Source organism: Pyrus communis, chromosome 10 (genome assembly GCF_963583255.1).
Source record: "Pyrus communis chromosome 10, drPyrComm1.1, whole genome shotgun sequence".
Taxonomy (NCBI): Eukaryota; Viridiplantae; Streptophyta; class Magnoliopsida; order Rosales; family Rosaceae; genus Pyrus; species Pyrus communis.
Genome location: NC_084812.1, coordinates 6,761,773 through 6,788,358, shown reverse-complemented (window position 1 = coordinate 6,788,358; position 26,586 = coordinate 6,761,773). Strand labels below are relative to the sequence as shown.

Here is a 26,586-nt window from a genome sequence, read left to right as displayed (position 1 = left end):
GGTGAAAACTTAACAAATTAGAAGACATTGAGGAAGATGAAACAATATATACACAGATCATAGTAAAAATAAAGTACGAATGGAACTTAGAAACCAATTGGTAATCAATCGGAAATTTTTTACTCAGAAAAAGACCTGAGTATAATTGGCTAGTTATTCATTATGTAATATGAAAAGAAATTCTAAAATTACTAGAATGACAAAATACTTAGTGACCTATATATAATTAGTGAGGAAAGAAAACCAGACCAAAATGACAAAGTACCTAAACCTCAAGCTAACACATTACAATTAATTTAGGGCACTTGGTGAACTATTAATTATGAGAGTTTTAACGAAAAGCACACGGTACTGTTTACTTTAACGAAAAACCACATTTTACACTAAAAAGTCAATCCTAATACTATTCAGTTTACCTTTTATACTCAAAGTTTTCAAACCCTTTTCATTAGTTTTCGTATTAATTATTCACTCTTTTTGCAATCAGACCTAATCTCTTTGGCGCTCCCTGTCAAAGGTCTTATATTCCCCAATTTGATTATGGACTGAGCAAATGTATCAAAGAAGTCGCTTTGGTTATTAGAAAAGCGGTTCACAATGGGAACGGTGTCTATGCCACTTGTTGAGAACAGCTCCTGATCTGTTTCAAGGAGCCCTCGGTTGTTTTGAAGATTTTTGTAGTAGTAGTTGTCGAAGGCATCAGGAGTTGCTTGGTCAAGGTTGGCTAAGGTGCTTGGTTTGCCACCTTGACGACATGTTTGGCGTAGGGTTTCTATATAACCGGCATCTATGGTTAAGTCTGATTTGTCAGTGCCGCTGAAATTGTAGAGGTGATCGATGAAAAATCTACATTTTGCCCGGCCAAATGTATGAGCACCTAAGAAACTAAACAACCACATTTATATCTATGAAAATAATTAACCTGTTGCTGAAAAATGATGAAAACTGAGAGAAACATTACTAGAAATATGGGCATCAGGCACTCTTTTTCTCGGCACAGTTGCCTCGTTGCCCTTTGCTTAACATGGCCCACGGTTTGTTAATGACGGGTGCCAAGTAAACAGGTCGGCACTTCGAAGTGTGCCCAAGTCGCCCAGATAAAAGAAAATGACGGCCCAAGTCAGCCCAAGAAAAGGGAAATGGGTACCCAAGTCAAATTTTTATTGTTATATTTTTATGGGATAACTTGATATAGATCCAATTTTATGAGCCATTGGTAGAATTAGTCCACTTCATTGAAATAGGTCCAATAATTGAGATTCCATGTATGTTTATTTGTGGTTTGTACCATATTTACCCCTTAGACTTTCGAATCGTAGTAAATATACAAAATTTCTTAATTATGAGATGATTTGTGGTTTAACTAATCCCTTAATTGTAGGATTAGTTATAGCCATATAATCACCTCAACCCCCAGTCCGTTTCATCCCTCCTTTTTTCCTTCTTCCAAACAATTCCCTCTATCAATCCTCCTCTTTTTTGTCTCTTCTTTTCATGGGTGATATTTTTGTGTTCTTCCCTCCAAATTCGTTCCTTTAATGGAGGTATATTATATCATATTTATATTTTTATGTTCCGCCATGTAGGTTCCCAGCATTTTTCTTCCAATACAATAGGTAGTTTATTTTTGTTTTGCTGGTAGATTATATCTGCTTTGTAGGTATAAACCATTTTCTTCCTATACAATAGGTAGGTAGTTACTAGATTATATCGGTCTTGTTTTCTTCATAAATATTAGGTAGTTACTAGATAATATTTTAGTTTGAGTATTTAAAGATTCAAAATTTAAAAACTGAATAAATGATAAAAAAAAATTAAAGAATTTAAATATTTTTATCTAAAGGGGCAAAATTGATATCAAAATATGTAATTGGATAACTGGACTTGGTCCCAAAAACTACCTAAGTTTTTGGACCTAGATCCAAAAACCCCTATTTTTATTCATCACCCTCTTACTCATCACTTTATTTATTATTGTTCGATGAATTTAAATTTTGAGATTTATGTAGTTGATAGATACCAATCTCGAAATTTAAACTCATCCAACGGTAGTAAATAGGGTGATATGCATTACCACCACTTGAGGGTGGTGAGCAAAAATGCACCCCTCTTGTTAACTCACCCACGAACAAGGATTGTTTGCCCTCCCACTTTCGGTGTCCTCCTGTTTGTATGGTCACGGTTAAGTCACGACAACATTTTATATTACTATTTATTTTTGTCTTATTATTTTCATAAAATAAAACAATATAAAATGTTGACATGACTTAACCGTGACCACACAAAACATGAGGGCACGAGAGGGCATCGGAAGTGGGAGGGCATACAATCCTTGTCCCTCACCCACACCACGATAAACTTTTCAGCATGCTAAGTATAGAAGCGGTACATCATATGTCATTATACAAGTAGATGAACAATTGAAGAAAAAAACTTTTCTTAACTTATATAATGACGTATATCTGATGCACTGCCTCGTATTCCGAGCAGACTGTACAATGTTTACATACTCTCCAATAGATGGGAACCTCGCTTATATGTATACATGAGCAATGCGGTTAGTAAATAATATGGTCTAAATAGCATGAGCTTGACATATTACCTGGTGCATGCATACCGATGATTCGATGTTACTTATACATAGATACCATATTGCTAGGTTATTCATTTGAAGTTTTTTTTATTGTACAACAAAAATTGTAATGTTATTGTGGTCAAATGTATGTATCTGACAAAGCAACCAGATCAGTGGAATCTAATCCTTTGTTGCGAAATTTTTCAGTAATTAGCTTAAGGTTATCCTGAGGGGTTGGAATGTCATGATCGGCACCTGTTCGGTTTGCTGTCCTACTGTCTCTCCTCCCCAATTGAACTTCCCACGGTGGTCCTCCATTCTATATAACAATATTTGATAAAAGCATTAGAATATAATGTTATTTGAACAAGTTTTACTAGCCAATATGTTAGAACTTTTCTAATACAAGTGGACGTCATATATATATAGGACAAATTCGTGACACTACATTTTTTTTATACAATTTTTTACGCTTGTTTTTGTGGGGCTCATTTCGTAATGTATTTTAATGATCCGAACCATCTATCTTTAAACCTTACATCAATGATCATGTCTACCAAAAATCATCCAAATCTAAAACTATGTAACTATTGGATAAGGGGTTTGGGTTATTTATAGAACCGTATTCGTCTATTTTTTTTTTATTATAAATGAATGTCTTAATGGTTTTGGATTTGTCTAATTTTTTGTAGGGATGGTCTATGAGCGATTTTCTAAATGATAGATGATTCGAATTATGGAGTGTGCTCCACAAAAAATATTGTGCTAATAACATATAAAATATTGTGCCAACAACCAGGGACGGATCTACAGAGGGTCCTGGGAGGTCCCAGGACCCCTCGGCCATCCTAAAATGTTGCTAGAAATTTTCCGGAGGACCCCTCGTACAGCCTGCAATTCTGGAGGAACACCAATGCCATATCTCAACATCTCTTCCAGTAAATCACAGCCTGTATCAAGCACACCTTCATTGCAAACCCCCTTGATCACAGCATCATAAAAACTGGCATCTGGTTTTGGATCTTTTTCTCCCATTTTCTTCAAAATCTGTGCACAGTCTACTGCCTTCCCGTTCTTAATCAATTCATCGAACACCCTTTTACCAAGACTAGCAACCACTCGCAGACCAACCTCCACCATCCTGCTAAATATCTTAAGAGCATCATCTATACAGTCGTACTCGAACACGAGGCCTGTGCTGCTGTGCAGACTGTCTGTGTTGCTGCAGCAGTAGGTTGCAGGTTGCAACGGAGAAGAAGAAAACAGGGGAGAAGAAAGAAAACAGGGCATTAAAAAAATTGGTCCAAAACGCAGTGTTTTGGCCCCTTTTTTTTTTTTTTTTTGTTAAACCAATGAAATCAACGTTTGAAATTGGTCCACCCTTTCACTTCTCCTGTCGTCCCTTTCATTTCTCCTTTTCCCGTTCCTTCCACTGCTTTTCCCCCTAATCCCCCCATCTTTCTTATATTCACCCAAAACTCTAAATTTCTAATCCCACCCAATCCCATACTATAATTACATTACTCCAATATTATACCTCCACTTGTTTCAATTCTTCAAGCCACCACTATTGGTAATGAAGCTATCATGGAACATTTTCAGACCATGAAACCTCGTCGTGGACGCTTGAATTAGGATTTTATAGCTTGTAATATTGTTATGCAAATGATTTTTGAATAAAATGTATTATATTTAACTTTTCAATGTTATTTTTGTCTATAAATTTTTTAACCTTTACTATTGGGACCCCCCGAGTTTAAAATCCTGGATCCGCCACTGCCAACAACATGAGGTGACCGAAAGTTTATGGAGTGTTCCACTTTGAGAAAGTCTCCTAGCATTTCTTAAAAAATATATATAGTTATTTTACACAAAATGATATTTAGAGCATCAAAACAATTTTCTTAATTAATTACGTACATTTACAAAACATTCGTGAAAATGGAACCAATAAGTTTGACACCAACCCGAGTATCATTCTGTTGGGCTTGCTCCACCACAGCACCAATATTGCTTGTCACGTTCGGGCATGTAATATCGTAGAAAGTTGAGCTTAGGTGAGTAGAATGTCCTAAAACACTGGTAGGAACAAGAACAAGTATTGCTGCTACAATTGAAAAGGAATGCACGATGCATGATTCGTTTTTCTTTTTTGCTGATGGTGAAGCTTCAATGAACCTCCAAAGGGGGAGGGATATTGGATATACATGCCACATAGGCAACTGCCATGTCAGCAATAGTTTTAGAATTCAGTAGTCTTTGAAATACATTATATAAATATATTTTCCCTCTCATTTTGTAGTCAATTGGTTATATTGTAAAAAACACTTTCTCTCTGAAATATATTATGAGCTCTATCTTCTCACACAAGATTGCTTTTCATGTTTTTCCTTTTCTATCAAGCTTTATAGTTCTGCAATTCATACAAGATTAGTTAAGATGGTATCGAGCCAGCTATGATTGCACGTTGATCTTGGCTGGGTTTTCCACTGCTCTATTCGGCAAAGTTTTATGGATCTTTTCTTCAATTTTTGGATTCTTGATTTGTTCAATTTGCTTTGGGAATTTTTTTTTCGGATCTCGAATTCGTGTTGCAGATATCATTGATTTTGATGAGCCTTCAACCTTTAAAACAGTTTCTCAGATTCCACAATGGCAGGTGGCTATGCAAGAAGAGTAAGGTGCCCTTCAAACAGAAGGTACATGGACTCTAGTACCTTCTCCACCTGATAAAAACATTATTGGTTGTAAGTGGGTATATAAACTGAAGAGAAATCCTGATGGAACTATTTCTAGATATAAAGCTAGATTAGTTGCCCAAAGTTTCAGTCAAGAAAAGGGCTTAGACTATATAGAGACTTTTAGTCTAGTAGTTAGGCACACTGCTGTAAGAATGATCTTGGCTTTAGCTACAACGCATAAGTGGTCACATCGACAACTTGATGTGAAAAAATGCTTTTTTGCATGGGGAGTTACATGAGGAGGTTTATATAAAACAACTCCTGATTTGTTGATTCCAAATGTCCTAGACATGTTTGTAAGCTAGTGAAATCCCTTTATGGTCTTAAATAGGCTCCTAGGGCTTCGAATGCCAAGTTTACAAGTTATCTGGCAGCGATTGGTTTTCAATTTTCTCTTTCAAATTCTAGCTTATTTGTGAAACAAGTTGGGTTTGATGTCATTATATTACTACCCTATGTAGATGATATAATTCTTACCTACTCCAATTCTGTTTTGATTCAATTTGATGTTGATGATTTAGGAGGTGTGTTTGATCTTAAAGATATGGGCAAGATTACCTATTTTCTCGGTTTGCAAATACAGTACAAATCAAATGGGGATATCTTTGTGCATCAAGAGAAATATGTTAAGGATTTGCTTCACAAAGTTGGAATGTATAATTGTAAACCATGTGCCACACCTTGTAAACCTCGTACTTCTGTGTTTCTTGCTGAGGGTGAAGCCTTGTCAGAACCAACACAATATATGAGTCTTATTGGAGCATTACAGTATCTTACTTTCACAAGGCTTGACATAGCTTTTGTAGTTAATGATGTTTTTCAGTTTATGAATGCTCCCACTGATATACATTTTGGTTTGGTTAAAAGAATTCTTCGATACTTGCATGGTGCAATGAAATGTGGTTTAACATTTACTATTGGCAGTGGGATTGATTGTAAATGATATAGTGGTTCGAATTGGGCTGGTGACAATCCTATTTCCTGGCAATCCAAGAAACAAAGTTTTGTGTCTCGAAGTTCCACTGATGCTGAATATAAAGCCTTTGCACATGTTGTTGCGGGTATAGCTTGGATTCAACTTGTACTGAAAGATATGTGTGCTATTCTTCCTAATCCTCCACTTTTATTTTGTGATAATCAGTCAGCCATAGTCTTAAGTATGAATCCTATTCATCATTCAAGGATCAAGCATTTGGAAACCGACTTCCATTTTGTTCGAGAATGGGTGCAAAGGGGTGATCTTGATGTCCAATGTGTGCCTACACATAATCAAGTGGCTGACATCCTTACAAAAGGACTTCATGGTCCTGATTTTCTCTAACATCGTCACCATATTAATCTGGACTATCCCTGTTAAGATTGAAAGGGGGGGGGGGGGGGGGGGGGGGGGGGTGGATATTGGATATTCATGCCACATAGGCAACTGCCATGTCAGCAATAGTTTTAGAATTAAGTAGTCTTCGAAATACTTCGTATAAATATCTTTTCCCTATCTCTTTTGTAGTCGGTTGGTTGTATTGTAACAAACACTTTCTCTCTGTAATATATTATGAGCTCTATCTTCTCACACAAGGTTGCTTTTTATGTTCTTCCTTTTTTTGTCAAGATTTATATTTCTGCAATCCATACAAGATAGTTAAGAAGGGAATCCGAGAACAGGAAACAAATAGAAAATAATCAAAGGTGGTGTCGAACGTACACAAGAAGGATGCAAAATCAAGCAGAAAAAAGAGACTAATTAAACCCCCTCTAGCTCCAGAAAGGTTTTAGGATAATGAAACAAGGAGGTTGCTATATATAGCTGTTGTAATTTGAAAGGTATATAATTCTTTTAGTTCGAATTATCAGTTTGGTTTTTGTTTTAATTTGATGTTTAACTGATAATTTATTTACACAATGCTTTGAGGAATATGAGAGTTTCAAATAACATAACCAATAGTTTAATTTCTACATTTTAGTGTGTGGACGTTACTATTTTTTTTTTTTTTAATTTGGCCACAAGGTCTGTCCCACTCCAACATTATTATCATGGGAAGAGACTTTGAGGAGAATTTATTGATAAACCAAAAAAATACAATATGTCAGGGGGGCGACATGAGGCCAAACCCAGACCATTAAATAATTCATAACAACAATTGAAAACCTTTTTTTAGCAAAACCTATAACAAGGAAGCTTAGAAAGGTTCTGAGAATAAGCAGCTGCAGCACAAGGAGGGCATGAAGTTGTAAGTATACGTACTTGCACATAGGGAGGCTGCAATGGCTTTAGGACACCGTCTTTGACGTGCATATCACACAATGGTTACCCTATTAGACTAGGATCAGGGAAGCAGGTTATGAAGATTGAAGAAGAAGCTTGAAGAAATCGAAGAAGAAACTGTAAAGTTTGCACAAAAGAGAGCTTGAGAGTTTGGAAGATGAAATGTATTTCCTTGATTGTCAAGTAATCTTACACTTAGCTATATGTATTGGTTTATTACATGGCTTGTAATATAAGCTAAGACTATGTATAATATTCTCTTCTAACTTCCTTAACCACTCTTGACAAGCTATAAGAACTTTGTAACAATCTTTATAACTCCCTATCTTATCTTATGACAAGTGGTAATAACTAGACCCTTGATATATCTTCACTTGGATCCTTAGCTTTGTCTTTGTCTTTGTCTTCACTCTTACATCCCCTTCAATCTCATGCTTAAGTGAAATGAGCATGAGATTGCCAAAGTCTTGCTGAAACAAAGGCGCAGAAGACCCTTAGTGAGTGTATCAGCTGATTGATCTACATATGAAACATGTTGCGCATAAAGATCTCCTCTAGTAATTCTTTTTGGGACAAAGTGATAGTGTATCTCAATGTGTTTAGACTTATAGGATTAGTGGATAGAGCTATAACTGAGACATTATCACAATGTTATTATTGGTGGTTGAAAAAAAAGGAATATATAGATCACAAAACATCACAGAACAACTATCTTATTCAAGCAATTTTTGCAGTTGTGATTGCAAGGGCTCTATATTCAGCATCTGCTGATGATCTTGAAACAATGTAATGCTTCTTTGATGTCCATAAAATTGGATTCGAACCAGGAAGTACTACAAACCCTGAGGTGGATCTTCTATCGTTTGGGTCACCAGCCCAATCTGCATCACTAGTGGACTGTAAATGTATAGGACATGGTTTAAAATGAATATTATAAGTTGAAATGCCCTTAAGGTATCTGAGAATTCTTTTCACTATAATAACATGAGATTCCATAGGATTATGCATAAATTGATAAGCTCGATTCACAAAGAAGGCTATGTCAGGCCTTGTGAATGTGAGATACTGAAGTGCTCCAACTACACTTCTATATATTCAAGTCTATGATATGGCTTTCCATCATTTTTAAGAACCCTGTGATATGGTAGGCATGCATGGAGTAGCATAGGGTTTACAATTATGCAAATCAACTTTGTCAATTAACTCATTGACATATTTTGACTGTGACACAAACAACCCTTTTGGTGTGTAACTGATTTGCAGCGCAAGAAAATAGTACAGAGTGCCTAAATCCTTCATTTCAAATTATGTAGTAAGTACTATAATCACATGTGATATTAACAGTGAGGAGCTATCAGTTAGAATCACATCATCAACATAAAGAACCAAGACAATAATGCCTTTTGGAGAGTGCTGAACAAATAAGGATTGATCAGCTTGAGAAGCTTTGAACCCCAATTATGGTAAAAGCTAGTGAATCTCATTTAATAATCTTGGAGCTTCCTTAAGTCCATACAGTGACTTTTGAAGCCTATATACATAGTTGGATGGATATTATGAACTTTGAAAACTGATGAAACATAAGTGATAAGAAGAAAAGAAAACATAATGATGGGTTGCCCCTAATATGTAGAAACCTTTGATTAAATATCCAATTAAATAATAATATAGTATCAAACAAATGATAATTACCTTTTTTTTTTTTTCCAAGTAATTTCATTTAAGTTTCATATGCGTTTTTTTTAACCCGATTAAGTTTCATATGCGTTGAAGACGTGTTGAACATATTAGGACTGATTTCAGAAGGGTTAATTAAATGAAAATTACATTAGTAAACAAACACATGTATATCTTTGAAAATAATTAATCTAGTACTTCCAGTGATGAAAATTGAGAGAAACACTACTAGAAATCTGGGCATCAGGCTGGCACTCTTTTTCTCAACAGTGTTGCATCGAGTGCCCTTTTTCTCGGCAGTTACTCAGCATGACCCACGATTTGTCAATGAAGGGAGCCAAGTAATTAAGTTGGCACTTCTAAGTGTGCCAAAGTCGCCCAGAAAAATGAAACAGAGGGCCCAAGTCAGCCCAAATAAAGGGAAAAGGGTACCCGAGTTTTTATTTTATTATTATTATTATATTTTTGTTCATCACACTCAAGTGATGACGATACTCACTATCATCATTTATTAAATTACAAATGTGTTTGTAATATAATATTTAACCAAAAACTTTAAATAAATGGAAAAAATGGTAGTGGCAAGAAAACGATACCGAAACAAAAACTCAATAATATTTGTAAAATGTCTTACCTTAATTTACAAAATGTCAAGGTGTGGTGAAGGTGAAAACATATAAATTTTATGTCGATTTTTGTACTGTTTTGCAAAATTGCCAAAAAAATCGTGCTAGTTAGCTCACGTTTTTTGAGAAAAATGTTTTTTTTTTCAAAATATTTTTGGTCATGTTTAAAAAAAATTCTAAATAATTTGGAAGCGGTTTTATCATTTATGAAGCTATAATTGTATTTTAGTGTAATATTTAAGTCGAAAAATGAAAAAATAGTAGTGGTGCGGGTGAAAAGAAATTCCAAACTCAAGAATATCAACGAAAAGTCTTATATGAGTTTTCTAAACCTCACATTACAATGATGATGAAAGCAAATAGATTTTATGACAATTTTGTACAAAATTTGCAAAATTGCTTGAAAATCATGATGGCTAGTCAATATTTTTTTTGAGAAACTTGCAATTCTTTTTTTTGGGAGCATATTTTTTGTAACGATTACGTAAAACTTTTGAAAGACATTTGAAAGCGTTTTTACCATTTATTGACCCACAAATGTATTTTAATATAATATTTCAACCAAAAATTGAAAAATAAATGGAAAAAGTAATAGTGGGTAGAAAACATTGCTGAAAAGGAATCCCACACTCAAGACTATCAACGAAAGTCTTGCATGAATTTTCTAAACCTAACGGTGCGGTGAAGGTGAAAGCATATAGATTTTGTGACGATCTTTATACTATTTTACAAAACCGCAAAAAAAAGGGATGCGTAGCCCACATTTTTTGAGAAAAAGGCCAAGTTTTTTGGAAATATTTTTCGTCATGGTTTAAAAGGAATTTGGAAGTGGTTTTACCATTGAATGTTGATAAACTCACCGCATTGTCTTATTTTCCCACTCATTTTATAATTTTACCCACTATAAAAAGTTAAAAAAAATTAAAATGCTATTTTCTCACCCATTATTATTCTTAAAATAACCTTTAATATATATTTAAATTTTTTAATATTTTATATATATATTTCATCCTTAATGGCAGCACCACAGTGACTCATGGCGACAGCCAAAGCCTCAACCCGCCCGCTCACTCACCCTCAGCTCGCAACCCATCCACCACCACCTCCCAAAGAACATGTTTCTCCCCTATCCACCACCACACTCTCTCCTGATCTCTGCCTCTCCGCCACCCAAAAACCCAGCAACCGAAACCATGAAATGATAAACTATTGACTGAACCTTCGTTCTTCTTCGCATGCACACTTTATCGTGGAAATAGAGCCTCCACCACCTAAGACCACTAATCCACCCAAACATGTCCCCCCTTTTATGCACAACCAAATCATTCTCCAACTACATAGCCAACCCATAATCGTTTCTCTAGACACCCCCAACTCCCATCGTCATCTGGGTTTTCAATGAATCTCATCCAACCTAAACCCTAGAACGCAACAATATTTTTGGTGCACATCTATACGGGTGTCTAGAAGTTTTTCCATTGAAATGGTTATGGTAGTTGATGGTGGTTCAACTTGTATATGTCAACTACCCATTTGTAAATAGGGGTCTAAAAGTCTTTTTATAAAAGGATATATATGTTACTAACATTTTTATTAAAATGTAGGTGGAAAAATAGGACAATGGGATGAATTTAGTAGCACTATTACCATTTATAGAGCCACAAATGTATTTTCAAAGTAATATGTATGCCAAAAAAATAAAAAAATAAATGAAAAAAAAATAGAGTGATACGAAAACATTGCTGAAAATGAATTTTAAACTCAAGAATATCAACAAAAAGTTTTACGTGGATTTTCTAAACCTTACAGTACGGTGATAGTGAAATCAAATAGATTTTATGACTTAAAATTGTGATGGTTAGTCAACGTTTTTTTTGAAAAACATGCAAATTTTTTATTTTTGAGAAGTATCAAAATATCTTCGGTCATAACTATTAGAAGTTTTGCCATTTATTGTTCCACAAATGTGTTACATGAATTTTCGTATCGATTTGTGATCTTCGATTTAATGCTTGGTCTTACGAGAGATTTTTCAATGTGATCGAAAAACGAGATAGTATCTCACTGTACCACGATATAAAAGATGGAATATATGTGTTAAAAAAGTAATAACTTAAAAAAGAAAAAATTTCCCTCCGCTTATATAAAAACACATGGTGTACCACTATGTTCCGTTCACAATGGAAAATTTCTTTGGTCTTACAAGAGAGATTTTTCAATGTGACCAGAACACATGGTGGTACAACACGTATCACTATATAAATAGTGGAATATGTGTATTAAAAAATTAATAACTTAAAAAATAAAATTTCTCATTACTTCTATAAAAATACATGGTGTACCATTCGTGTTCCGATCACAACGAAAAATTTCTCTCAATAGATGCCCATAAACATGGACCTATATAAAAGCACTCTTAAACATAAAAACAGACGACCATTTATAGCATCGTCTTAAAGCAATAATACATGTAATTTTAGTACTAGTTTAATCCCGCCGATCGTTCTCCTCTAACATTTAACACTTGAATTGTAGAAGGAAAAAAGATAAAATGGTATAACAGAAAATAATTGGCTTTATAACCGTCCAAGATCAGCAAATAGTATGCAGATCCAACGGTCTCAAATCCAAGCTCCAATACACGACCGCATTTTTGCCCAGAAGAAAGAACAAACGACTACGTCTGTGGGTCCCCATGTACTAGAGTGATGCCCAATCACCATCTTCCACGTTCGCTTTTTTGACTTGTTGTTAATATTCTGATTAATTTATTGGAGAAAGTTCCTACCTCCAGCACTGATTTGGGCAAAAACAGTTGCTAGTTTCCGCCCAAAATACCGTTAAAGCTTTGGAAGAGAGAGAGAGAGAGAGAGAGAGAGAGAGAGAGGAGAGAGAGTCCGTTACCGACTTATGCGTTTTATTAGACACGCACGCAAGCACGGCCTTTGCCTCACAACCCCATCTGTTTTTTACTTTGTCAAATTCTCAGACCAACCCCAAAAAGGCTCTAGCTTTGCTCTTTGATCTTCCATTTTTTCACAAGAATTTTGAGAGAGATTTGGATCTCAATTTCTGCTCTTTAACTTTTCCCACGCCAAGTGCACGTGGTGATCTCTGAAAAGGTAGTTCTTTAGTAAATTGTAATGCTGTTCAATGTTCATGACTTTGATTATTTCTTACTTTTTGGAATAAAGATTTGAAATTTATGAAATTTGAAATATTGGGTTCTCTTTCGATTGAATTTTAATGCTGTTCTCGGGTTTGAAATTTATGAAATTGAAATTTTGGATTGGTTCAGTGATTTGGATTTTTACCCAAGTAATATGATGGAGAAGGCAGACTCTGGGCAGAAGCTGTACACACGAATGAGGCTGTGGGAGTTTCCGGATCAGTATGTGATCGAGCCCACTGATGGCTCTCAGGGCTCCTCTTTGGCAGTCAGTAGGGTCGACGGCTCTATGCAGCTCATTGGTGGGTTTTCTTTGTGTAAAAGTAACAATCTTTAATTTTGTTTCTTTGGTTAAATGCTACAGATTTTACTGTCATTTTGCTGTTTGTGTATTTGGGTTTTCCGGCCTTGCAGATAAGCTTCCAGATTCCAGCTCCGTTCGGGTTCCTAAGATTCGAACTATTTTCGGTGTGGTTGGGATTCTAAAGCTTTTGGCAGGTAACGTTGCCTTATTCAAACCAGTCAGAGTCCAGACCTTCACGTTTCATCTTGTGTATTTGAGATCGGCATCCTAATCTTTTCGCAATCGACATCATACACAAACCAATTCATTACATAATGTGGAAGCTGAGGCTAGGCCTTAGATTTACCAAATCTAATATAATTGCAAAGTTCTACAATTTAAGAAGCGTAATAGGATAACATATTATAATATGGCGGTTTTGAATTTTAAAGTATTGGATGAGAAATTGTGTATTCCTTTCTAGCCCTGGAGTTGCAGCTTCTCCATTTCATTGATGTTGTTAGTTCATTATGATTTCAGGGTCATATCTAATGGTTATAACAGACTGTGAACATGTTGGTTCTTACTTGGGGCATCCTATCTTTAAAGTTTCATCTTTGAAGGTTTTTCCCTGTGACCATTCTTTGAAGAATTCCCCGGCAGAACAGGTGAATCCATTGTTGCTCTACCCTTCACCCCTGCTTTAGTCTTCCTTATGCGAGTGCCTATTGATACTTTTCTGCTTTCCTTAACCAAGTAGTGGCTACTGACATGAAATTTATATTGTTGTACCTTTTTGGCAGAAAAAGATGGAGACGGAGTTTTCTGGGCTGCTAAATATAGCAGAGAAGACTCCTGGTCTTTATTTCTCGTATGAGACCAATTTAACACTGAGGTGAAGTTTTTTCCACATTAAGTTGTCCCCCACCCTCTATGCCCTCGTGATAAACAAGAACAAGGGTTTCATTTAAGAGTTGAGGTGAAATCGTGCTATTCATTATATTAAAAAGTTTGTGTAATTACAGTGCACAGCGATTGCATGATTTGGGCGATGAATCTAAATTGCTTCCACTTTGGAGACAGGTATCCCTTGATTTTGCAATTGAAGACTGAAATTGTTTCCTAATATTTTCTTGTTGCCAAAGTTATGTATAAACTCACATAGCCATGTTTTATGTTTATCTTCATGGTTTTAATCTCATGTCTCCAAATGTTTTTCCACAGGCAGAGCCTAGATTTCTTTGGAACAATTATATGTTGGAAGGGATGATAGATAACAAGGTCCGGTCTTTGCCAACCTTTTAGTTTTACCTGTTCTGTTTTCTGACGAAGTATTAATTACCGTTTACTAACTTTTGAGCATTTATATGGTCTTTGATTGCAGCTCGATCCGTACCTACTTCCTATTGTTCAAGGGAATATCCTTATTTCGTTCTTCCTTTCAATTTATTGCTGTTTCTCATGTGTGCTTGTGTGCCTGCATACATGCATACATTTCATACTTATGTATTATTTAGTTTGTTTAGTTCATTTGTGTGGTGGTGTTCGATTTATAAACTGTTTTTCCATTGAAAGGTTCTCCTTAATTGATCATCACGCTTTCATCACTTTCAAGCAGCCATTGGCAAAGATATTATCGATGTTACTCTGATTGCAAGGAGATGCACTAGGAGAAATGGTATTCAAATATTGCCCTGCTTTTTCAGTTGTTTGTTTATCGCCATGCTCTGTATTTTAACAGTTATCATACAATTGCAGATATGTGGGTAATACAGATGTTGGTTTTAGTACTATACCATCTATGAGGAGAACTAAGGATTTGTCTATTTAAAAAATTATATTTGCATGGACGTACAAGTGTTTGAGCCATGGACCAACTACCCTTCATTTCAGTAGGTAACATTGAAATAGGACGGTTGAATGGTACAGGTAGAAAGTACTATAACATCTAGGGTGATTTGCCTAACTCAACTCTGTTGCAACTGTTCGGTGCAGTAGGAAGTAGAAGGTCCAGTGATTTTCTGGTGTGCATCTATGTAAAGAGTATATGCATTTCCAGCAGAATAACATTCATGCTAAATTTGGGAATCGTAGAGTTTATAATATCTTATCAAGTTAGGGCCACTATATCCATCGGAAATAGGACTTATGTCCTTGTTACTCTAGTGAGTCTCGTCAATACTAATTTTCATTTCTTGGAAGGCACCCGGATGTGGAGAAGAGGAGCTGATTCAGACGGGTATGTAGCGAACTTTGTGGAAACTGAGCAGATTATGCACTTGAATGGGTTTACTTCATCATTTGTCCAGGTAAAATTGTATAGCTGTGCATGTATAATTATGTTATGGACTTTTGTTTACGTGGTTTTATTTATTTTTTGTCCCTGATTAACTGTCCTAAATAGTTTAGTGCATCATTAATGCTTTTTTCATTTTTTGCAGGTTAGGGGGTCAATTCCGTTGCTTTGGGAACAAATTGTTGATTTAACATACAAGCCCAAGTTTGAAATTGTGCGACTTGAGGAAGCTGTGAGTTGGTGGTTACTTGTTTTTAAATCCTAAGATTCTTTCTATTTCATTCTATCTTCATCTGACTACTGGCATACTACATCTTATGCAGCCTCGAGTGGCAGAGCGGCATTTTCTGGATTTAAGAAAAAAGTATGGGGCTGTATTAGCTGTTGATCTTGTTAACACGGTGCGAACTCCTGTCCCAAACTTTGTGGAATAATTCATCTGATCATACCCAGCCAATAGGCAATCTTGAGGACTATCCACACGAATGCATGTATATATGCATTTAAGTATAGATTGTGTAATGTGCACTTGTCAGTGTAATCTTAGGTTTGCACGCTATTAAACTTTTCGTTCTTTGATGTTCTATATGTGGGTGTGCGCACAATTTTGGGTGTTATGTCTCAATATACTTTATTATCTTGTCAGCATGGAGGTGAAGGACGCTTGAGTGAGAAATTTGCAAGTGCAATGCAGCATATTGTTAGTGAGGATCTGAGGTAGAATTTCCCTTCACCTAACCCTTTTACCCTTCTTTTCTTCTTCTTTGGTATGGATCTGTTTTATGTTGAGACTTCTGAATATTGTAGATATTGGCACTTCGATTTCCACCATATCTGTGGACATGTCCATTTTGAGCGCCTCTCTATACTTTATGAGCAAATTGTAGATTTCCTGGACAGAAATGGGTATGTTTTCCATCAAACTGTAATAAGCGTTTAATTTCTTGACACGCCTTTTGGTATATAATGCTTCATTATTCATTTTTCCCTTTCAAATATCATTTTACTTGTTGAGGGTGAGTTCAGCAGAAGTAGATTAATCCTAGACACTTGCATTGCATCACGCAGAGGAACGTATTGGCAATGGTATCGTTTTCTAATTAATAGGAGTATCGCCACAGATAAGCTTTTTCAAGATATATTCTGTGATATTTTGCAATAAGGAGCGATTTACTAAGTGTTAGACTACCCATATAACACAAAAGTAGTACACCTCAAAAGTTTAAATGGTCAGGGATGGGATGACATACAACAAGCTAATGTCAACAACAAAGTTGATGAAGTAATTTACGCAGCTTATGTTTGATTTATACTTATTTGCTCTCCTGTGTATTTGTGTGGAGATGCATTTATCATAAGTCCATTACGTACTCAATGCCTAACAATTGCAGGATGTCATCTTAACCCTTATTTGCTTATTCACCACGATTGAAATCCAGGTATCTTCTATTGAACGAAAAGGGTGAGAAAATGAAGGAGCAACTGGGAGTTGTAAGGACCAATTGCATTGATTGCTTAGATCGTACAAATGTTACCCAGGTAAGTTAATGATCTGCAAATTGTTTGTAGAAAATGCCAAACCCTTTATCTTTCTCCTTTTTTTTTTCTTCCTGTCGTCGCTACTACTTCTTTCAGTTATGCAGCCCAACCCAGACTACTATTTTATTATCACTGTATTGATGGTTCTAGTTGTATACCTTTTTTTCCCAATGTTTGTTCCCTAAAAGAGTATGATTTGTTGCAGAGCATGATAGCCCGAAATATGTTGGAATGCCAACTTAGAAGGCTTGGAATTTTTGCTGCTGAAGAAACTATTAAATCACATCCCAATTTAGATGAATGCTTTAGAGTCTGTGAGTACATCCTTTTCTCTTTTCTTCTACCGTCTCTCTTTCTCTCTCTCTCTCTCTATCTAGCATATAGAGGTTGTGATTAGAGGGCTTACCATGTCTGCGGGTGCGTATTGCTTCTGATTTATTGTTTTTTTTCTTTCTGTTTTCCCAGTGTGGGCTAATCATGGGGATGATGTAAGCATTCAGTATTCTGGAACTCCTGCTTTGAAGGGGGATTTTGTAAGGTACTTATACATGGATCTACTCATACATCTAATGCATTCTTACCCTAGAAAATGTGATTCTGACTTAGGAAGCCGGGGAAAAATCTTTTGGAAGGTTTCGGAGCATGTTTATGTTTTGCTACTGACATAAGAAGAAGATACAAAGTTTTAGTTTTTTGGTGTGGTAATTTTTGTTTATTCGGCTGGATCTTAGATGCGGACAGCGGACAATGCAAGGGATCGCTAAGGATGGAGTCAGTGCTCTCCTACGTTATTACTATAATAACTTTTGCGATGGAACAAAACAGGTTGGTACGCAAGTGTTGGATCTCCTTGTATGAAAGCATTATCACCTCTTCTGCAACTATTTACGTACTGATTACTTCTTTGTCTTGGTGGAAATGCCTGAAGGATGCAATTGACCTTCTCCAAGGACATTACATTGTCTCGGTCAGCAGAGATATGACACCGTCATCACAAAAAGGAGGACTTGAGGCTGTTGCTGTAAGTCAAATTAAGATGTGTATTCATGTTACCTTTGTTTTTTATTTCCCAACTCCCGACCTTTAGCAGTGTCTTAACTCGCATTATTTTGTTCTGCAGTCATTTCCACTGGCTTTGTTTTTCGTTTTGATGGGGTTCTTTTTTGCGACATTGTCATTGAGGCAAGGTAAATATAAACATGTCATGTTGTGACAAAGATAGATTTGCAGAAATCATGGCTTCGGTGGTGAAAGGGTGGGATAGGACCGGGATAATGTTGGTTCATTTTCTTGAGAGAAACAATATCTGATCGTTAACATCTTTGGAAATCTGCAACTAAATGATTATTTTGTCTCCAATGCTTTTGCAGTTAGGTACGATCTACGGCACTTGTTCTTCTCAGTTATATGGGCAGGTCTAAGTATTGCTATAGCTGCATTCGTGAGGGCCAATGGGCGTATTTTCTGCAACAGACCTCGTCTACACAAGCCTCGGTCTTAATTCTGTGCTCAGAATGTTGTGGCCGATTCATTTTGCTGTGAAGCTTTTCCTGCTTGCTTCATGATATTTGATTCTTTGATTCGTACCCCACATGGAGTCTTGAATTCTTGATCAGTTATACACGAAAGTTAATACGACATGTAAACACCTGCTTCTTTTGGTAACGACTTATATTATTATCGTCGTTCTTTTTTTCTGTAAATGCTTGCGCCTTGTTCAAGCTTTTCATGGACATGGTTTGAAAATTGTAACTTGAAATTTTCTGTATCTTCGCTATGACGATTAATTAGAGATTGAAATTTTGATTCCTGTTTCGTGAAACCACATTTATTTTTTTTACATCAGATTGATTCATCTATTCTCGGTTTTCATCGTGGATTTAACCGTGATCTAATCAAATTACATTTCAATCTTAGATAGCGATAACATAAAAAGAAAAAGTGGAGATACAAAATCACCCTTAAGAAGCTTGAGTTACATATGGAGGCCAGTAAAGGTGAAATGCAATCTTGTAGACAACAGTTAGGCCCCTGAGATCGACAGGGGACGATGTCACGTAGCCTTGAACAAACAGGAAATTGCCGGTGCCTCCCACAACAGGATGATCGGTGGGCTTCACATTATGCATGTCTCCGACTATAGAAACTGAACCAGAGTGGTTCTTCAAGCGCAGAGTGATCTTAGCGACTGAAATGCTCTGAAGCCCATCTAAGCTGGATGTGACGGTAGTTCCTTGAGCTATCCCAACTGCTTTCGAAGATCGATTGGCTGTGACAGTCATCGGATCCTGGACAACAAACACAGTGCCAAAAGGGGTAGTGGTTTGACTTACGCCTGGTCCTGTTACACCATTCACTACAATATATCCGGTTCTCTTTATGGTTTTGTGTTGAAAGAGAGTGAAGTGGAGGGACTTGAGATGATGGTGGCGAAGGTCATGGTGGCGACGAGACTTAGAGGCGGCTTTAGTTAGGAGGAGGGCGGAAAGTAGAACCGTAAGAAGAACTATATCAAATCGCAGAGCGAGAGCCATGGCAGTTCTAGCATGAAGAACTTGGAGAACACTGAATTTTACATGGAAGTCTAGTTCTAGTATGGAGTCTTATACAATGGGAGAGCATAAATTCACATTTGGTAGGTAATTTTTTTACTCAATATCTGCCGTCCGAACGACAAAACACAGATTTTGGGGTTTTGATCAAGACCATCCAAAGAGGGGTTGGTTGATTATCCAGAAAAGTGGCCCTTATCTCTGTTTTGAATTTTCATGCAGCAACCATGATAAAAAAGTTGAATTGGTTGCTGCATCATTTTCAAAAGCTATAGCCGCCTTCAACTGTATGTAGAGTTACATTGAGTGTGGAAAACATATCACAATAATAAAATCATCGCGGCCCAATCTTCTACTGAGTTTCGATTCTTCTAAACCGAGCAGTAGAAGATTGTTATACACGTGTTATAACATGAATGGTTTAGTAAGTAAGAAGCATATATTATTAATTAAGATCACCAAATATTGACACTGTCATGCATAGTATAAGTTAAGAATCCGGGAAAATATAAGCTGTTTGTTCAACTTTTCCAAGCTTCCAGAGGAATTGTAAGCATGATCACATGATTTACAAATCTCCACGGCGTTATGATCGTTACATCTGCTTCCTTTTCTTCTCCAAATAGTAGTGGTTTCTCTGGAAGTTCAGAATTGCCCAAACCAAGTGCCACATACCCAAATCCGGCCACAGTGCAGCAGGGGAGTACAACGGGCAGTTAGAAGTTTGCCGAAGCAGAAAATTGCTTAAGTGTGTCTCACCTAAAGTTCGAATCAAAATGTCTGGATCAGGTGCCACTGACATGTACAAGTGCTTCTCAACATCCACTACCTTTACAACAGGAAGCTGCTTCTCACTCTCTGGAAATTCCCCTTCATCTTTTTCGACATGTTTAACCCTTGTGTTTTCCTTCTCCTCCCCCTCAACTTTCTCATTGCAAGCTTCGCTAGTATCAAACCCCGCTTCTCCATATACTGCCATTGCGGCCACCCTTTGTTCCGTTAATCTGTGCTCGAATTTCGCTCTTTTTCACGTTGCAGGATTCTTCAACAGCATGGACAATCTCATCACAAGAAGTATAAGCCACACAGATCAAAAGCACAGCCTTTGAATTATTGGCAGTGGCATTCATTGCCTTCTCAGCAGCAACCCTCACAGACTCGTTCAAAAGCTTCAAGTTACCGATAAAGTATACCCGAATGCCAAGCTGGTTTACAATGCTTTCTTTCTCAAGCAACCCTTTAATCTTCTCCTGCAACAAGTCCATCAGAGTTTTCACCTCGTCGGGCCGCCTCTTGAAATTGTCAATGCTGAAGGCATAGACTGTCACATACTTCACTCCCAACTCGTAGCAGTACCGGAGAACGACATGAGAGATAGAAATCAGGCTTTGTGGCCTGGAATGGGGCCCACAGAGACGACACTGAACAAGCATATCCTCAGAAAAGTGCCTAAACCCCCCAACTTTAGGATTGCAATTGCCCTGCTTTCGCTTTCACTAATCACACTGTTTTTCTCCATCATATGATCCTGCTGAAGAGAAATGAAACTTCAAGTGAACACGAAACCTTAAACACCCTCCATATAAATACAAGAACATAAAGAAAATGAGTTGAAAGATCTGAGACATGATTGCTTCCTCTTTACAAATCTATCACCGTTGGAGATGTGCGTTGTGCTTTTATTAAGTTAATTATGTATATATTTTAGTACATGATTCACAGCTAAGAAATAATGACTTTTTAACTGTTGTCGCTACTACTTCGTTCGGTTATGCAGCCAAACCCAGAATACTATTTCATTAACACTTTATTGATGGTTCTAGTTGTATACCCTTTTTTCCCAATGTTTGTTCCCTAAAAGAGTATGATTTGTTGGATCTCTTTGTATGAAAGCAATATCATCTCTTCTGCAACTATTTACGTACGGATTACTCCTTTGTTTTGGTGGAAATGCCTGAAGGATGCGATTGACCTCCTCCAAGGGCATTACATTGTCTCGGTCAGCAGAGATATGACACCGTCATCACAAAAAGGAGGACTTGAGGCTGTTGCTGTAAGTCAAATTAAGATGTGTATTCATGTTCACTTTGTTTTTTTATTTCCCAACTCCCGACCTTTACCAGTGTCTTAACTCGCATTATTTTGTTCTGCATTCATTTCCACTGGCTTTGTTCAAGCTTTTCATGGACATGGTTTGAAAATTGTAACTTGAAAATTTCTGTATCTTCGCTATGACGATTAATTAGAGATTGAAATTTTCTGTATCTCCGCTATGACGAATAATTAGAGATTGAAATTTTGATTCCTGTTTCGTGAAACCACATTTATTTATTTTTACTTCAGATTGATTCATCTATCTTCGGTTTTCATCGTGGATTTAACCGATGATCTAATCAAATTACATTTCCATCTTACATAGCGATAACATTAAAGAAAAAGTGGAGATACAAAATCACACTTGAGAAGCTTGAGTTGCATATGGAGGCCAGTAAAGGTGAAATGCAATCTTGTAGACAACAGTTAGGCCCCTGAGATCGACGGGGGACGATGTCACGTAGCCTTGAACAAACAGGAAATCGCCGGTGCCTCCCACAACAGGATGATCGGCGGGCTTCACATTATGCGTGCCGCCAACTATTGAAACTGAACCAGAGTGGTTCTTCAAGCGCAAAGTGATCTTAGCTACTGAAATGCTCTGAAGCCCATCTAAGCTGGATGTGACAGAAGTTCCTTGAGCTATCCCAACTGCTTTCGAAGATCGATTGGCTGTGACAGTCATCGGATCCTGGAAAACAAACACGGTGCCAAAAGGGGTAGTGGTTTGACTTACGCCTGGTCCCGTTACACCATTCACTACAATATATCCGGTTCTGTTTATGGTTTCGTGTTGGAAGAGAGTGAAGTGGAGGGACTTGAGATGATGGTGGTGACGGTCATGGTGGCGATGAGAGGTAGAGGTGGCTTTAGTTAGGAGGAGGGCGGAAAGTAGAACCGTAAGAAGAACTATATCGAATCGCAAAGCGAGAGCCATGGCAGTTCTAGCAGGAAGAACTTGGAGAATGCTGAATTTTACATGAAAGTCTAGTTCTAGCGTGGAGTCTTATACAATGGGAGACCATAAATTAGTGTGGAGTCTTGTGCAATGGGAGACCATAAATTCACATTTGGTTGGTAATTTTTGACTCAATATCTGCCATCCGATCGACAAAACACATATTTTGGGGTTTTGATCAAGACCATCCAAAGGGGGGTTGGTTTTATCCAGGAAAGTGGCCTTTATCTCTGTTTTGAATTTTCAAGCAGCAACCATGATAAAAAAGTTGAATTGGTTGCTGCATCATTTTCAAAAGCTATAGCCGCCTTCAACTGTATATAGAATTACATTGAGTGTGAAAAAACAGATCACAATAATAAAATCATCGCGGCCCAATCTTCTACTGAGTTCTGATTCTTCTGAACCGAGCAGTAAAAGATTGTTATACACGTGTTATAACATGAATGGTTTGGCAAGTAAGAAGCATATATTATTAATTAAGATCACCAAATATTGACACGCTGTTATACATATTATAAGTCAAGAATCCTGAAAAATATAAGCTGTTTGTTCAACATTTCCAAGCTTCCAGAGGAATTGTAAGCATGATCACATGATTTACAAGTCTCCACGGCGTTATGATCGTTACATCTGCTTCCTTTTCTTCTCCAAATAGTAGTGGTTTCTCTGGAAGTTCAGAATTACCCAAACCAAGTGCCACATACCCAAATCCGGCCACAGTGCAGCAGGGGAGTACAACGGGCAGTTAGAAGTTTGCCAAAGCAGAAAATTGCTTAAGCGTGTCTCACCTGAAGTTCGAATCAAAATGTCTGGATCAGGTGCCACTGACATGTACAAGTGCTTCTCAACATCCACTACCTTTACAACAGGAAGCTGCTTCTCACTCTCTTGAAATTCCCCTTCATCTTTTTCGACATGCTCAACCCTTGTGTTTTCCTTCTCCTCCCCCTCAACTTTCTCATTGCAAGCTTCGCTAGTATCTAACCCCGCTTCTCCATCCATACCGCCATTGCAGCCACCCTTTGTTCCGTTAATCTGTGCTCGAATTTCACTCTTTTTCATGTTGCAGGATTCTTCAACAGCATGGACAATCTCATCACAAGAAGTATAAGCCACACAGATTAAAAGCACAGCCTTTGAATTATTGGCAGTGGCCTTCATTGCCTTCTCAGCAGCAACCCTCACAGACTCGTTCAAAAGCTTCAAGTTACCGATAAAGTATACCCGAATGCCAAACTGGTTTACAATGCTTTCTTTCTCTAGCAACCCTTCAATCTTCTCCTGCAACAAGTCCATCAGAGTTTTCACCTCGTCGGGCCGCCTCTTGAAATTGTCAATGCTGAAGGCATAGACTGTCACATACTTCACTCCCAACTCGTAGCAGTACCGGAGAATCGACATGAGAGATAGAAATCCGGCTTTGTGGCCTTCCCCAACAGGCAAGTTCCTCCTCTTTGCATACCTTCTGTTTCCATCCATGATGAAGGCTATGTGTTCAGGAATGGGGCCCACAGAGACAACACTGAACAAGCATTTCCTCAGAAAAGTGCTTAAACCCCCCAACTTTTGGCTTGCAATTGCCCTGCTTTCGCTTTCACTAATCACACTGTTTTTCTCCATCATATGATCCCGCTGAAGAGAAATGAAACCTCTAGTGAACACGAAACCTTAAACACCCTCCATATAAATACAAGAAAATAAAGAAAATGAGTTGAAAGATCTGAGACATGATTGCTTCCTCTTTACAAATCTATCACCGTTGGAGATGTGCGTTGTACTTTTATTAAGTTAATTATGTATATATTTTAGTACATGATTCACAGCTAAGAAATAATGACTTTTTAACCGTACGTACTCAGCAATGTTCACGAGACCAAAATGGAAAAGAAGGCAAAGAAAAGTCCACAAGCATAGACTTTTATGTTGAAAATCAGGCTAAGCAACGAAATTCAAAATATAACTCGTAAAGACTACACTTTGACTAATTTGTTTCTCAAATTAAATTACGAATTATATTTATAGCAATATAACGTAGAGAAATCTTAATGCGTAAATGCCAAAAATACCCTAATACAAAATCAAATCTCTAATTAATTTCCTAAATAAACCTAAGAAATTCCTACACTTTATGGATGAAGTAATTTGTTAAACAGAAGAGAGGTCATCCCTAATTATAATTGGAGTGCATGACCCTTAAGTCAAATTATACATAATTTCTCACTTATCAATTCCATGTTCAAAAGAATTAGCTTAAATAACAAAGATTACATATCAAACACAGTATATAGTGCATAAAAACAGAAAGAAAAATAAAAAATAAAAAAACCCACCTCAACCAAGCCAAAAAATACCATCAGAGCACTGAACTTTATTGTTAGCAGTCAAAAATAATTTTAGGTTCCAAGTAATGACACAAAAAATTCAAAGTTTGGGACTTTTTTCTCCCTTCCTCAGTTTTCTGAGCAGCCAAATGGAGTACAAAAACAAAAGAAATATTCTAAAACTCATTCACACCGCATAAGAAACTAAATAAACATTTATATACAAGTAAACATATGAGGAAAATAATTTCGACACGCTCTTTTTCTCCCTCTACACACCCTGTTTAAAATCATTTATCAATTCTCCATATTTGATTCGATTCGATTCAAAGACTAGAAATAAACGAGAGTTTACACGACGAGAAAAAAAAGATGCCTACAAATCATTTCCCATCACACAGAGAAAAAAAAAATCCCAAGATAAAGTGTTAAGGACTTACAAGAATATGTTGATGAATGAGTCGAGCACTGGCTAACGAATGAAGATCGAAGAAAATTAAGACCTATATATAAGCGTGGTTAGGGAGCCACTGAGCCACAAAAACATGAAATTATCTTTCAAAAAATATGAGATTAAACGAAAAACATCGATCGCAGAAAATGGAAGATAATTGAGAAGAACACAAAAGCCACGAAAAATATACGAATGCGAGAAAATCAGAAGAGTTTAGAAGAAAGTGATGTTTGCTGGTTTTAAAATATGAGATTAAAAGAAAAACATCGATCGCAGAAAATGGAAGATAATTGAGAAGAACACAAAAGCCACGAAAAATATACGAATGCGAGAAAATTGGAAGAGTTTAGAAGAAAGTGATGTTTGCCGGTTTTTTTGGCATGAAAGTAAGAAACCAAAGCAAAACAGCCATACATATGCACACACAGAGGAACACACAGACACAGTAGTTCAACTGTAATCTGCAAAGTTACAAAAAAATATTGAAAAGAAAGGTGAAAGGGAAAGGGCACCCTGTGCATTGCACAGTCACCCCTTTTTTTATCATTTTCTTCTGCTTTTTGTGGGGGTCATTTTTTAAGGGAGGCTTCCTTTGTCCTTCTATGCAAATGGCAAAGAAGAAAGGATATTCTTTTCTATATTTTTTTTTATTTGAAAGAAACAAGAGTGCTCACGTTTATAATAACGAATGATGTTTATAGAAAATGTTATTTACAAAGTAAACTTTAATGGTACATTAAAAACGTATATAAAACACAAAAAAGGCTAAAGTAAAAAGTAAATATCGAATAAAATTGAAAAATTAAAACAATGAAAATCCTAATTATACCCCTTCGCTACCACCATGAATCGAAGCCGCTCGAATCTAGCATTAAAAGTATTGACGAAATAATATTTGTGAATTTAGTCTAGATCTTCAACTATCAAACTCTGTATATATGAACCATATGATATAACTGTAAGTATTCATTAACAGTCACATCATTTGATCAACCATTATAATTAATTAAAAGTTTGGTCTTTTTTTTCTTTTTAATG

General features: G+C 36.7%; 4 protein-coding genes and 2 pseudogenes across 4 annotated transcripts; 1 reads left to right on the top strand and 5 right to left on the bottom strand.

Annotated features, from left to right (window-relative positions):
- Positions 1 to 464: 464 nt before the first annotated feature.
- On the bottom strand, positions 465 to 2,924 carry LOC137747761 (peroxidase 15-like; annotated as a pseudogene).
- A 9,793-nt stretch (positions 2,925 to 12,717) lies between these two features.
- LOC137748327 (phosphoinositide phosphatase SAC7-like) lies at positions 12,718 to 18,981 on the top strand. The gene is made up of 21 exons (XM_068488468.1): positions 12,718 to 13,001; positions 13,178 to 13,350; positions 13,463 to 13,546; positions 13,872 to 13,999; positions 14,135 to 14,226; positions 14,357 to 14,414; positions 14,556 to 14,612; positions 14,716 to 14,749; positions 14,929 to 15,009; positions 15,534 to 15,640; positions 15,773 to 15,859; positions 15,951 to 16,028; positions 16,274 to 16,344; positions 16,435 to 16,533; positions 17,067 to 17,166; positions 17,372 to 17,480; positions 17,632 to 17,704; positions 17,898 to 17,991; positions 18,095 to 18,187; positions 18,287 to 18,353; positions 18,537 to 18,981. The coding sequence occupies exons 2-21, from the start codon at positions 13,203 to 13,205 to the stop codon at positions 18,665 to 18,667; spliced, it is 1,791 nt and encodes a 596-aa protein (XP_068344569.1). The 5' UTR covers positions 12,718 to 13,001; positions 13,178 to 13,202; the 3' UTR covers positions 18,668 to 18,981.
- A 128-nt stretch (positions 18,982 to 19,109) lies between these two features.
- Positions 19,110 to 19,844, bottom strand: LOC137748328 (dirigent protein 19-like). The gene has a single exon (XM_068488469.1). It carries the CDS (start codon positions 19,698 to 19,700, stop codon positions 19,128 to 19,130), a length of 573 nt encoding a protein of 190 aa, XP_068344570.1. The 5' UTR covers positions 19,701 to 19,844; the 3' UTR covers positions 19,110 to 19,127.
- A 422-nt stretch (positions 19,845 to 20,266) lies between these two features.
- On the bottom strand, positions 20,267 to 21,240 carry LOC137746430 (dehydrodolichyl diphosphate synthase 6-like; annotated as a pseudogene).
- Positions 21,241 to 21,960: 720 nt separating this feature from the next.
- On the bottom strand, positions 21,961 to 22,823 carry LOC137749051 (dirigent protein 19-like). Its single transcript, XM_068489236.1, has one exon. It carries the CDS (start codon positions 22,747 to 22,749, stop codon positions 22,171 to 22,173), a length of 579 nt encoding a protein of 192 aa, XP_068345337.1. The 5' UTR covers positions 22,750 to 22,823; the 3' UTR covers positions 21,961 to 22,170.
- Positions 22,824 to 23,229: 406 nt separating this feature from the next.
- Positions 23,230 to 25,943, bottom strand: LOC137748450 (dehydrodolichyl diphosphate synthase CPT3-like). The gene is made up of 2 exons (XM_068488601.1): positions 25,535 to 25,943; positions 23,230 to 24,405 (listed from the first exon to the last, which is right to left on the bottom strand). The coding sequence occupies exon 2, from the start codon at positions 24,394 to 24,396 to the stop codon at positions 23,398 to 23,400; it is 999 nt and encodes a 332-aa protein (XP_068344702.1). The 5' UTR covers positions 24,397 to 24,405; positions 25,535 to 25,943; the 3' UTR covers positions 23,230 to 23,397.
- Positions 25,944 to 26,586: the final 643 nt, after the last annotated feature.